Raw genomic sequence first — 14235 nt, 5'->3', positions numbered from 1 at the left:
GGTTAGGAAGTATATGAGGTTGATTTAAAACTAGGATCTCCCTTCTCTAGGCCTGGCTCTCAACCAACTTCGCCAGTCAGCTGCCTCCCACCGTCCTTGAGCTCAATCTTGAAGGAAGTCTTATTCCAGATTGGGGAAGGTCTTGAATACCAGTAAAAATGATTTAGGCTTTCCTCAAAGGGCAGTAGGACTCACTGAAGATTCAGAGGTAGAGAAATGACATAACCAGATGTGAGTCAGATTCATTTTTTCTCATCTGTATGACATTATCCTGGCTGTAATATGAAGACTAGATTGTAGGGTTATGGGAGCAGAATCAGGAATACATAAAAGGAATCTATCACAGTAGTCCAACAGAATGGCATTGAAGTGTTATGCTAGAGTGGTGGTGCTAAGAATAGAGAAGATGGAATGAATGGTGTTAGAAATGACAAAATTTAGTAATTGATTGGGTATAAAAGACAGTGGGTAGTTAGAGATAGTTGGAAGTCCCTGAGCATGTCCATGAAAAAGGTAGATTGTGGTATCACCATTATAAGTGCCATTGTCAGAAGGGATGCAGGTTAAGGTGGTTATTGTAAACTTGATTTCAGACATGTTGAATCGAAAGTTATGAGCATCATCTAAATAGTTGAAGCAATGGGAACAAAGGAGATTAATATGGCTAAGAATGTAGAATAATGCAGACCTTTATGATACAGTCCTTATTCAGATAGATAAGAGGTGAGAAGCCTCTTCAAAATCTTGAAGTAATCATCCTCAACCTCCATATCCAATATGCCAAGTTTTATTATTGTTTTTCAGCCCTTTTCCAGTCCTGTCTGACTCTTGGGGTTCCATCTGAAGTTTTCTTGGCAAAAATGCTGACTGTACTGGTTTGACATTTCCTCATTTTACAGAAGAAGAAGCTGAAGTAGATACTGTAAAGCAATTTATCCATGGTCACACAGCTAGTAAATGTCTAAAGGTGGATTTGAATTTAGGAAGATGAGTCTTCCTGACTCCAGAGCCAGCACTCTATCTATTGCACCACTAGCTGCCCTAGGTTTTCTTGACTACCTTTGTAACATCTTTCATATTAGTCCTTTTCTCTATACCCACAATTCAAGTATAGTATTAATTCTTACTAGAGATGTATTATTGTACACTATTGTAATAGTCTGTTAAAGTCTTTCTCTTTGTTTGTAGTTTCTTTGTTATTCAATCTATCCTCTATATAGATGCCAAAAAATCTTAATTTAAATAATACCGCTAAGTCCACCACCATTAGAATATTATAATGCTGTGACTTCATGTTCCCAGTTGCTGCCACATTGTCCTCACTCATAGTAGGTGCTTAAGAAATATATGCTTATTGAATTTGTTAAATTGAATTGGAAGGAGACTTAGGAGTGGTTAGAGAGGCAAAAAGAGAGCTAGGAAACTGTGGTACCTCTGAAAGGGAGTAGAAATACACCTGTTATGAGAGTGTATTTAATTCTGTGTTTTTAAACATTTTTTTGAGTGTGTCATGGACCTCTTGGATACTTGAGTGAAGCTTTTGGACTTTTCAGAATAATGATTTTATGCACATAAAATAATATACAAAGTAAAACAATTTCCTTAAAATGTCATGATCAAAATACTTTTTAAAATTATCTTCAAAAATAATCTGTCCATTGATTCCTTAAGGGTCTGTGAATCCTACATAAAGAATCCCTGGCTTTAATTTATTTAATAACCATTTGTTAAATTATGACTATATGCCAGATTATATTCTGTGGATAAAAAGAGAATATATATATATATATATACATATATATATACACACACAAATAAAATGTAATAATGAGCAATAACATCATGTCAGTCCTCAAAAAGCTTGCATTCCATGAGGGAAGATGTAAAATTTAATACAAATACTAACAGCAGTTAATATCTAGGACCTACTATATTCTAGACATGGTATTAAGAACTTTATACTTATGGTCTCATTAGATCCCCACAAAAACTCAGTGAGACAGGAGCTGTTATGATCCTTGTATCACAGGAAATGATTAGGAAACTGAGGCAAACAGAGGTTAAGTGACTTGCCTAGTGTTACACAGCTACCAAGCAAGTATCCATGGATCTATTTGAACTCTGGTCTACTTGACTCCAGCACTTTTATCCACTGCACCATGTAGTTGTCTCTTGCTATCTGACCAAAGATACACACAGATAAGTACATTATAATGAAAGATTTTTAGCGTTTCAACTCTCCTTCATTTTTTGTCATCCCTCATTAGAATGCAAGGCCCTTGAGGACAGGAACTCTATTTTTTCCTTGTATTCAGTGGGAGGGGTGATTAGTGCTAAGAGGAATACAAGTGGGGAGCAGGGGCAATTTACAACCATGTCTTCGATCTCATCAGGAAAGTAGGAAGTTATTTCATCTGCTGTGGGGAATGCAGGAAAATGCTGACAATGAGAGAAGAGAAGACAGAGTTTGACCTGGTTATTATGAGGAAAGGAAATCTGTGGTCAATAAGGGTTCAAGTCTAGCTCCTAGGTCTAGGATGATTTATCCCAATATGTTTTGAAGATTTATCTCTGTAAAGTATTACTCTTGCTAATTCTTTTCATTCCTTCATCTGTCCCTCTAGTAATTCAAGATGCTCTTAGAAAAACCTTGGAAGGATTCATTTGAAAGACATCAGAAAAGGGAAGGGAGAAAGCAAGAAAACTGCATCTTTATTGGCAAGAGAAGTGGTTCAGAGGAACCAAAGAAAGATAAAGGATTCATGTTTGTGACTGCCAAGATGAATACTGGAGGTGCAATTGAGTTACTCAGTGGATTGAGATGCAGGCATAGAAATCCTGGGTTCAAGTATGACCTTGGACACTTTCTAATTTTTAACCCCATTGTCCTTCTTGCTCTTCTGCCTTGGAACCAGTACACCACACACTACTACATAATACCAGTACAATATTGATTCTAAGATGAAAGGTAAGGGTTTTCAAAAAAGAAAGACTATCAGTTTTTTTAATAGCAATACAAGTTGGAAAGTTAGAATAAAAGTGACTTTGGTGAAAACCAGGCAAGAGAAGCCTGTGAGAATAGTCATGAATGGTCATCATATGGCCCTTTGGCAGGGAGTGTGGCTTGGAGCCCCAGCTACAGGGTTTGTGCACAGCCTGCAGGTGTCTGGGGATCACTGTGGCTCCACAGCACAGAGGTAGGTGCCTGAGTCTTCAGGCTGGGAGTCAGTGATGTATAGGGAACTGAGAAGTTCTTTCCTGTTGATTGTGGATCTTAATCTTCCTTTCTGCTTTCCCTCTGAGACGATGTTAAATAGGAGGATGAGCCCTTTCCCAGGATCCTGCCTGAACCACTGAAGCCTTGTGGAAGTACTGTCTGAGTAATGGCAGCTGAAAGTAGTGTTTTCTCCCTCCTGGACAGTCTGGGTGGGAGGACTCTGCTCCACCTTCTGTTGACAGCTCACCCCTGTGCAAAAGACAATGTAATAATTAGAGATTGGTCATGAAGGAAAAACATCTCCCCCATTTTCCCTTTCATTCTAGTAATGAATAAAGCCAGGAAATCCTTTGTGAACCAGACAGAGCCTTCATCTTTCCCATTCCACCTGGGGAAAGCATGCCATCTGGGTCACCTTGCTCCCATCTCCAGAAAGTCCCTAACTCACATCCAAGGTGCAGGCAGAAGATCAGGAACGAGGCACCCAGGGACTTTTCCATCTTCTGCTTCCCAGAATCAGCAATAACCCACTCCTTGGACTTGTGACATGGATCTGGACTGTGGTCTAAAGAAGCTTTCTCAGTATGGTTCTTGTTCTGCTCTGGGAAGTAAGTTGCCCAGCCAATCAGAACATGATGCCCCACCTTCTGTAGTTTAGGTGTTCTTCACCTACACATAGCTGGGGCTCCTGCAGGAGATATTGTTACTCATGATGGTGCTGCCCCCATTAGGTCATCCAAAACCATACTGGGAGAGCAGGAGAATTTTTACCAAGACAGATTCCTGAATGCCTTAGAAACAGAGAAATCTGAATAATGGATGTTATTTCTAGTACTGAGTATTTGAGATTTATTATCAGTGTGAGATTCCAGACCTGACTAGAAAATATAGAGAAGGCTTGGCCTCAAAATGGTTCCATTTTAATTTTGTCTTATTTTTATTCTTTATTCATTTAAAATATTTTTCATGTTTACATACTTAATGATTTTTCTTACCCATCTTCTGATTTTCCTCTGGGAGCTGATGAGCAATTCCACTAGGTTATGCATGTATCATTGTTCAAAACCTATTTCCATGTTATTCATATTTGTAATAGAATAATCTTTTAATGACCAAACCCCAATCATATCCCCGTGGAAGCACATGATCGATCATAGGTTTTTCTTCTCTATATCTACTCTCATAGTTTTTTTTTTTTTTCTGGATGTGGATAGGGTTCTTTTTCATAAGTTCCTCTGGGTTTTCCTGGATCAATAGACTGCTAGTAGAAAAGTCTATTATGTTTGATTGTGTCACAATGTTTCAGTCTCTGTGTACAATGTTCCCTTGGTTCTGCTCACATAGAAATCTTCCAGTTGATTATTACTTTTAATACACTAGTAATTCATCGCCATCAGATACCCAAATTTGTTCAGCCATTGCACAATTGAGGGAAAACCCCTAATTTTCCAATTTTTTGCCACTACAAAGAAAGCAAGAATAAATATATTTTTTTAAACCCTTACCTTCTGTCTTGGAGTCAATACTGTGTATTGGTTCCAAGGCAGAAGAGTGGTAAGGGCTAGGCAATTGGGGTCAAGTGACTTGCCCAGAGTCACACAGCTGGGAAGTGTCTGAGGCTAGATTTGAACCTAGGACCTCCCATCTCTAGACCTAGCTCTTAATTCACTGAGCTACCCAGCTGCCCCAAGTATAAATATTTTTGTACAAGTATTTTTCCTTATTATCTTTTTGTGGTACAAACTGAACAGTAGTAGTAGTAGTCTCTCGGTGACCGAGAATGACTATTGTCTTTGTGCAGTTTCATCTACGGTGTACCCTCATATGGCTTTGAAGTCCAAAGACTGAGGCACAAAGTTTGTGGCACATGGGGCATGGAACGCCAGTTGTTACGGGAGGTGCGGTTGTGGCCTGGTGTCAGCGTTCACGCGCAGTGGCAAGACTTCGATGTCGCTCATCTTCAAAGGTGGTGGCGGCATGGTTAATGTGGGTTCGCCAGCTGCTTCTGTCAGAGGCAGCGAGTTCTAGTTGCTTTGGTGTAATGCCAGTCCACTTCAAGTTGGACTTTAGCTGATCCTTGAATCTTTTCTTTGGTTGGCCTTGTTTCCTGAGTCCAGCTGACAGTTCACCATAGAATACCTGTCTTGGTATTCGCTGTGAGTCCATGCGGATGACGTGTCCAGACCATCGTAGCTGGGTTTTGAGGACCATGACTTCGATGCTGGTGGAGTTGGCTCTGTTGAAGACTTCCTGGTTGGTGATTTGGTCCTGCCATCGTATCCTCATGATTGACCGGAGAGAGCATTGGTGGAATTGCTCCAGCTGTTTCATGTGCTTCCAGTACAGTGTCCATGTCTCGCAACCATACAGGACCGAACTGAGGACCACTGCGTTATACACTTTGAGCTTCGTTGCAGTGCTTACACTGCTGTGTTGGAGGACTTTGGAGTGCAGCCGCCCAAGTGCCTGGCTGGCCTTTTGGATCCTGGCATTAATCTCGTGGTCTAGGGACCTGTCATTGGTGATGGTGCTGCCCAGGTACTTGAAAGTGTTGACATTAGAAAGCTGCGTGCCATCTATTGTAATGCACGGCTGGTTAGTTGGCCTCCCTGGTGCAGGTTGGAACAGCACCTCTGTTTTGCTGAGGCTGATAGTGAGAGCAAACAGTTTTGTTGCAGTAGAGAACCTGTCCACAATGGTTTGAAGATGATTTTCTTGGTGAGCCATGAGAGCACAGTCATCTGCAAAGAGAGCTTCTAGGATGAGTCTCTCTGTTGTCTTTGTTTTTGCAGTCAGGTGGCGAAGGTCAAATAGCGAGCCATCCAGTTGGTATTTGATGTAGACGCCCAGCATGTCGTAATACTTGGGTGAAGTATAGGTTGAATAGCACCGGAACAAGGACGCAGCCTTGTTTCATGCCATTGGAGATGTTGAAGTGATCAGAAGTCTCTCCACCAGATAGGACTTCCCCTGTCATGTCGACATGAAAGAGCTGGATCAGTTTGATGAATTTTGCTGGGCAACCGAGCTTGCTAAGGATCACCCACAATGTGTCCCTGTTCACTGTGTCGAATGCCTTCGTCAGGTCTATGAAAACAATGTAGAGACTCAGGTTCTGCTCAAGGCATCTTTCCTGCATTTGCCTCACCATGGAGACCATGTCAATGGTGCTGTGATCTGGTCTGAAGCTGCATTATGATTCAGGCAGGTTCTGCTCTGAAACAGATGACAGGAGTCTATTGAGTATAACACGGGTGAGGATCTTTCCAGCAGTGGAGAGTAGTGAGATGCTTCTGTAGTTGTCACAGGCTGCTCGTGTGCCTTTGTTCTTGTACAGGGCTACGATGGAGGCATCTCTGAGTTCTGGGGGCATGTCTTCCTCTTCCCATATGCTGGTCGGCACTATATGGAATACCTGAAGTGCCTTTCCATTTAAGGCCTTGTACAACGTGGCTGGAATCCCGTCTTTACCGGGTGCCTTGCCTGTACTCATTTGTTTAATGGCTTTTTGGACTTCCTCTATTGATGGAGGGACATCAAGTTGTTTGATGGTGCAGTTTTGGGGGATCTGGTCAAGGGCCCTTTGGTCGACTGAAGAAGGTCGGTTGAGAAGCTGACTGAAGTGTTCTTTCCACCTGTTGCTGATGCCTTTTTTGTCTTTTATGAGAGTGTCACCATCAGAGGATAGCAAGGGAGTAGTGGTGGGTTTTAATGGCCCATAGACAGTCTTGAGGGCACTGAAAAATTGTTTATAGTTTTTTGTGTCAGCAAAGCCCTGGATTTCTTCTGCCTTTTTTTCCCACCATTGGTCTTGCATTTTCCTGATCTCACACTGCGCCATGGCTTGGAGAGACTTGAATCTGTTCTTTTTAGGAGTGGAGTTTGGGTTATTTTGCCATTCCATAAAGGCTTTGTTCTTTTTGTTTAATAGTCTTCAATAGCAGTGTTGTTCTCATCAAACCAGGCCTGGTGGTTGCATTGTTTTGGGCCTAGGACTGCCTTTGATGTTTCCATCCTTGCATCTCTGAATTGGTTCCATTCATTTCTCAGTTGGGCTTCCAGTGAGTGGTCCCTTGACAGACAGCTTGTTGTCCAGGCAGGACTGGAACGTTTGTAAGTAAGATGAATCTCTAAGATGACTCACGTTGTAAAATGTGTGAACTGTCTGGGTGTGTTTTGGATGGCGAGGCGCAATGTGCCTTTGAAGAGTTGCTCTAACCAATCTGTGGTCTGTCCAGCATTCAGCTCCTCTCATGGCTCTGGTGATCTGTACGTCCTGTATGTCTTGCCAGCATACAATGATGTAGTCAATGAGATGCCACTGCTTTGAACAGTAGTAGGGCTAGACCAAAGGGCAGACATTCTTTTAAAATCCTTTATGCATAATTACAATTTGCCTACCAGAATGCTTGGAATGCACAACTCCACAAGGAGTTGTATTAGTGTCCCAAATTTGCCGCACCCCCTCCAAAATTTATCATATTCCTTTTGCTGCCATATTAGCCAATGTGGTTCCATTTTACATAAAAACTTTAATTTAGTTTCATTTTTAAATGAATCCTAAAGGAGACAAAGGCTGAGCTTGTGAGAATGATATTGATAATTCCTGGGAAGCTTTCAATTACTTTGCAAAATAGATACCAGAGCCTCTTTCCTTTAAAAGAATACAGTAGAATTCCTTTCACTGGCAGAAAAGTTTCAGAAACATTTTTATTTAAAATAAATTTTATTGATATGTTTTACCTTTATGTCAGTATATTCTTTTTAATCCTTACCTTCTATTTTAGAATCACACGGTATATTGTCTCTAAGGTAGAGGAGTACTAAGGGCTAGACAATCAGGTTTAAGTGACTTGCCCAGGCTCACATAGCTAGGAAGTGTCTGAGGTCCGATTTGAACCTAGGATCTCTGATCTCTAGGCCTGGCTGTCAATCCACTGAGCCAGCCATCTGACCCCATTGAGCTCAATCTTGAAAGAAGTCTTATTCTAGTTTGTGGAAGGTCTTGGATGCCAGGAAAAAATGATTTTGACTTCCCTCAAAGGGCAGTAAGAACTACTGAAGATTCAGAAGTGGAGAAATGACATAACCAGATATGAATCAGATTCCCTTTTTCTCATCTGTATGACAATATCTTGGCTGTGGTATGAAGATTAGATTGGAGGGCTATGGGAGCAGAATCAGGAATACATATAAGGAATTTATCACAGTAGTCCAACAGAATGGCATTGTAATGCTCTGCTGGAGCATCATCTATATAAATGAAGCAATGGGAGCAAAGAAGATTACTATGGGTGAGAATATAGATAAATGCAGACCTTTATGGAGCAATTCTATTATCAGATAGATAAGAGGTTAGAGACCCCTTCAAATTCTTGAAATAATCTTTTTCAACTTCCATATCAAAAATACCAAGTTTTATTGTTGTTGTTCAGTCCTTTTCCAGCCCATTTGAAGTTTTCTTGGTAAAAAAATGCTGACTGTAATGGTTTGACATTTGCTTCTCCCACTCATTTTACAGGTGAGGAAACTGAGGAAAGCAGAGTTAAGCAATTTATCCATGGTCACAGAGGTAGTAAGCGTCTGAGGTTGGATTGAATTTAGGAAGACGAGTCTTCCTGACTCCAGAGCCAGTACCTTATCCACTGCACCACTAGCTGCCCTAGGTTTTCTTGACTACCTTTGTAACATCTCTCATATTTATCCATGTCTCTCTACCCACAATTCTAGTTAGGCTTGTATTAATTCTCACTAGAAAGATGTTATTGTACACTTTCATAATAGTCTCCTAAGTGGTCTCTCTACTTGTTTATAGTTTTTTTGTTATTCAATCTATCCTTTTTATAGATGCCCAAATTATTTTGATCTAAATAATCCCCCTGCCTCCACTACCATTAGAATATTATTATGTTTCGACCTTGTATTCTGAATGCCTGCCACATTGTACTCACACATAGTAGGTTTTTAATAAATACATGCTTATTGAATTTGTTTAATTTAAGTGGAAAGAGACTTAGGTGTGGTTAGAGAGGCAGAAAGAGAGTTAGAATACTATTGTACCTCTGCAAGGGAGTAGAAATATGCCTATTATGAGGATATATTTAATTCCATGTTTTTCAGGATCTTTGTGAGTGTGTCATGGACCTCTTTCACAGTTGAGTGAAGTCTTTAGAATCCTCAGAACAATGACTTTAAGAGGGGCGGAGTCAAGATGGCGGCTTAGCAAGCAGCAAAAGTTCAGACCTCGTGGAAGACCCTTCCTTACCGATACAGACTGAATGCTCCTAGGGCACCGAAATCCAAGCTGAACAACAGGACAGAAGCGGGGAACCTTCCTTCTGCACTCAAATCAAAAGGTATGCCCCCCAAAAGCTGGAATCCAAGAATACTCAGGGCTAAGGGGAAGGCAGAGCGAAGGTCCCAGGACCCCTCCCCACAACCCAGATCGCTAAGCCTGTGGCAGCAGTGGGAACCTCTAAGCAGGCAAAGATGCTGGTTTGGAGGGTCTACCTTGTGAGCAGTGGGGCGCCAGGCTCAGAGCATCCAGCTTGGACAGCGGGGAGGAAGCCAGAGAGAGACAGGGCCTTGGCTGGGTCCCCCCATGGGGCTCCAGCCTCACCTTTGCCTCGGGGCACAACCAGATCAATCCAGTTGAACCTAATTCAATCAGAACTCCTCAGAGTTTAGAGAGGCAGGAAAAGGCACTTGCAGACAGCAGAGAAGCAGCTGGAGAGAACTGGAGAGAGCCTGGGTGGCCCAGCCTTCCAGGAGTTTCAGAGCCTCAAAGCTTCATACCACATACAGCCCAACCCACTTGAACTCAATCCAATCAAAAGCCTCCAGAGGACAGGGAAGCTAACATTCCTCCCCTAGAGACTGTACCAAGAGATCTGACAAAGCTCCAAGAGGGGAGACTGACAGCCCCCAAACCAAAACAAAATGAGAGGAGCAAGAGCACAGCCAAATACAGGGAGCAATGAAGGGGTAAACTCGAGCAAACAACAGAAAAAGAAGAAAGAAATTACAATAGACAGCTTCTGCACAGGTAATGAGCAAAGAGCAAATGAAACAGAGGGGGAGGGATCAGCAAAGGAAAAATCAGAAATTCCAGCAAATTGGATACAGGCTTTGGAAGAACTCAAAATGCAATTCAAAACACAATTAAGAGAGGCTGAAGACAATTGGGAAAAGAACTTAAAAACTAAGATAAGTCATCTGGAAACAGAAAATAGTGTCTTAAAAGCCAAAATCAACCAGCTGGAAAATGAGGCAAAGGAGATGAAAGATGAGGCAAAGCAGATGAAAGATGAGGTGAAGAAGATGAAAGATGACCTCCAAAGAAAATCCGACCAAAAGGAAAGGACGACCAAAAAACTAAGGATGAAATCCAGTCTTTAAGAACCAGAATACAACAACTAGAATCTTGTGACTTCACAAGGCAGCAGGACTCTATAAAACAGAACCAAAAGAATGAAAAAAATGAGGAAAATATGAAGCATCTCATTCACAAAACAGAGAATTTCGAAAATTGTTCAAGGAGAGACAATTTAAGAATTATTGGCCTACCAGAAGACCATGACAAAAGAAAAAGCCTGGACATTATATTACAGGAAATTATTAAAGAAAACTGCCCTGAAATCCTTGAAGAAGAGGGAAAAGTGGAGATTGATAGAATCCACAGATCACCTCCTGTACTTAATCCCCAACTGACAACACCCAGGAACATTATAGCCAAATTCAAGAACTATCAGACCAAAGAAAAGATATTACAAGCTGCCAAGAAGAAGTCATTCAGATACCAAGGAACCACAGTGAGGATAACTCAGGATCTGGCTGCATCCACACTGAACAAAAGAAAGGCATGGAATACGATATTCCGGAAAGCAAGGGAACTAGGTCTACAACCAAGAATCAACTACCCAGCAAAACTGACTATATTCTTATAGGGGAAAGTATGGTCATTCAACAAAATAGAAGAATTCCAAGAATTCGTAAAGAAAAGACCAGACCTGAACAGAAAATTTGATGTCCAAGCACAGAACTCAAGATAATCATCAAAAGGTAATTAAAAAAGAGGGGGAACAAGAAAAACAAAAAAAAATTTAAGAGACTCAATAAATTAAAATATGTATCCCTATAAGAAAAGAGGTCATTGGTAACTCTTAAAAACTGTTGTTATTACCTGGGCAGCAAAAAGAAGTATACTTAGAGGGAACAGCAACAAACTGTATAGGATGAAAGGACAAGACATAAATAGGTATATAGATATAAGCATACAAAAATATATACGCATAAGTATGCATATATATATAACTAGAGCTTAAAATAGGTTAATATTAAAAGAAATGGGGAAAGAAACAAATGGGGGTAAATTTATATGTCATAAAGAAGCTCATGGTGGGAGGGGGGAGAACATTGATTCACTGGAAGGGTAAAGAGGTCTGAGACAGGAAATACTCAACTTTTACATGATTTTAAAGTGACTCAAAGAGGGAAAAACAATCCAATCCATTGGGGGCAGAGAATAGATTTGCACCCTATAGGGGAGTAGAAGGGTAACAAACGGTCTGGTGGGGAGGGAAGCAGTACAAGAGAGGGAGGGAGTGGGGGGTTAATTTTAGAAAGACTATAGGGAAAATAAGGGGGGATAAATAGGGAGGGGGGTAGAAAGGGAAGTAAAATAAGGGTGGGAACAAGGGGGACTGTTCAAAAGCAAACATAAGTGTAGAAGGAAATAGTGAAAGAAGAAAAGGCAGGTAAAGGAGCAGAAATCAAAATGCTGGGAAATACACAGCTAGTAATCATAACTCTGAATGTAAATGGAATGAACTCACCCATAAAACGCAAGCGAATAGCAGAGTGGATTAGAGTCCCAAACCCTACCATATGCTGTCTACAAGAAACACATATGAGAAAGGTAGACACACATAGGGTGAAAGTAAGAGGGTGGAGCCAAATCTACTGGGCATCAACTGACAAAAAGAAGGCAGAAGTCGCAATCATGATATCCGACAAAGCCAAAGTAAAAATAAATCTAGTTAAAAGAGATAGGGAAGGTAATTACATCCTGATAAAAGGCAGTATAGACAGTGAGTAAATCTATGAACTCAAAATGTATGCACCAAATGGCATAGCATCCAAATTTCTAAAGGAATAACTAGAGGAACTCAAGGACGAAATAGATAGAAAAACTATACTAGTGGGAGATCTGAACCTTCCTCTATCCAAACTAGATAAATCAAACCAAAAAATAAATAAGAAGTAGGTAAGAGAAGTGAATGAAATCTTAGAAAAATTAGAGTTAGTAGACATGTGGAGAAAAATAAATAGGGACAAAAAGGAATATACCTTCTTTTCTGCAGCACATGGTACATTCACAAAAATTGACCATTTTTAGGGCATAAAAACATTACAAACAAGTGCAAAAGAGCAGAAATAATAAATGCAACTTTCTCAGATCACAATGCAATGAAAATAATAATTAGTAAGGGAACATGGATAGATAAATCAAACATTAATTGGAAGTTAAACAATATGATTCTCTAAAACCAGCTAGTTAAAGAACAAATCATAGAAAAAATTAATAACTTCATTGAAGAAAATGACAATGATGAGACATCCTTTCAAAACCTAAGGGATGCAGCCAAAGCAGTACTCAGGGGGAAATTTATATCCTTGAGTTCTTATATTAACAAATTAGGGAGGGCAGAGATCAATGAATTGGGCATGCAAATTAAAAAATTAGAAAGCGAACAAATAAAAATCCTTAGATGAAGACTAAATTAGAGATCCTAAAACTCAAAGGAGAAATTAATAAAATTGAAAGTCAAAGAACTATTGATTTAATAAATAAGACTAGAAGCTGGTACTTTGAAAAAACAAATAAAATAGACAAAGTACTAGTCAGTCTAATTAAAAAAAGGAAAGAAATAAACCAAATTGACAGTATCCAAGATGAAAAAGGAGACCTCACGTCTAATGAAGAGGAAATTAAGGCAATCATTAAAAACTACTATGCCCAATTATATGGCAACAAATATGGCAATCTAGTGATATGGATGAATATTTACAAAAATATAAATTGCCTAGACTAAAAGAGGAAGAAATAAATTACCTTAACAATGCCATTTCAGAAAAAGAAATTGAACAAGCCATCAAAAAACTCCCTAAGAAAAAATCCCCAGGTCCAGATGGATTCACAAATGAATTCTATTAAACATCCAAAGAACAACTAATCCCAATATTAAACAAAGTATTTGACAGAATAGGCCAAGAAGGAGTTCTACCAAATTCATTCTATGACACAAACATGGTACTGATCCCAAAGCCAGGCAGGTCAAAAACAGAGAAAGAAAACTATAGACCAATCTCCCTAATGAATATAGACGCAAAAATCTTAAATAGGATACTAGCAAAAAGACTCCAGCAAGTCATCACGAGGGTCATCCACTATGACCAGGCAGGATTCATACCAGGAATGCAAGGATGGTTCAATATTAGGAAAACAAATTAGGGAGGGCAGATCCACATAATTGACAATCCTATCCAAATTAATTTACTTATTTAGTGCCATACCCATTGAACTACCAAAAAACTTCTTTACTGAATTAGAAAAAACCATAACTAAGTTCATTTGGAAGAACAAAAGATCAAGGATATCCAGGGAAATCATGAAAAAAAATGCAAAGGAAGAAGGACTTGCAGTCCCAGATCTCAAACTATACTATAAAGCGGTGGTTATCAAAACAATTTGGTACTGGCTAAGAGACAGAAAGGAGGATCAGTGGAATAGACTTGGCGTAAATTATCTCAGCAAGACAGTTTATGATAAACCCAAAGACCCCAACTTTTGGGACAAAAATCCATTATTTGATAAAAACTGCTGGGAAAATTGGAAGACAGTGTGGGAGAGATTAGGTTTAGATCAACACCTCACACCCTACACCAAGATAAATTCAGAATGGGTGAATGACTTGAACATAAAGAAGGAAACTATAAGTAAATTAGATGAGCACAGA

The 14235-nt window shown here is 39.9% G+C and overlaps 1 gene segment (V, D, J or C); it reads right to left on the bottom strand.

Moving 5' to 3' along the window:
- Nucleotides 1-3031: 3031 nt before the first annotated feature.
- On the bottom strand, nucleotides 3032-4245 carry LOC130456257 (T cell receptor alpha variable 20-like). The segment is given in 2 exon segments: nucleotides 3032-3466; nucleotides 3666-4245. Coding segments are annotated over 2 exon segments (345 nt in total).
- Between the last annotated feature and the right edge of the window lie 9990 nt (nucleotides 4246-14235).

This window comes from Monodelphis domestica, chromosome 1, assembly GCF_027887165.1.
Source record: "Monodelphis domestica isolate mMonDom1 chromosome 1, mMonDom1.pri, whole genome shotgun sequence".
NCBI classification, from domain to species: domain Eukaryota; kingdom Metazoa; phylum Chordata; class Mammalia; order Didelphimorphia; family Didelphidae; genus Monodelphis; species Monodelphis domestica.
Note: the sequence above shows the minus strand (reverse complement) of the source record. Positions and strands in the feature narration are given on the sequence as shown.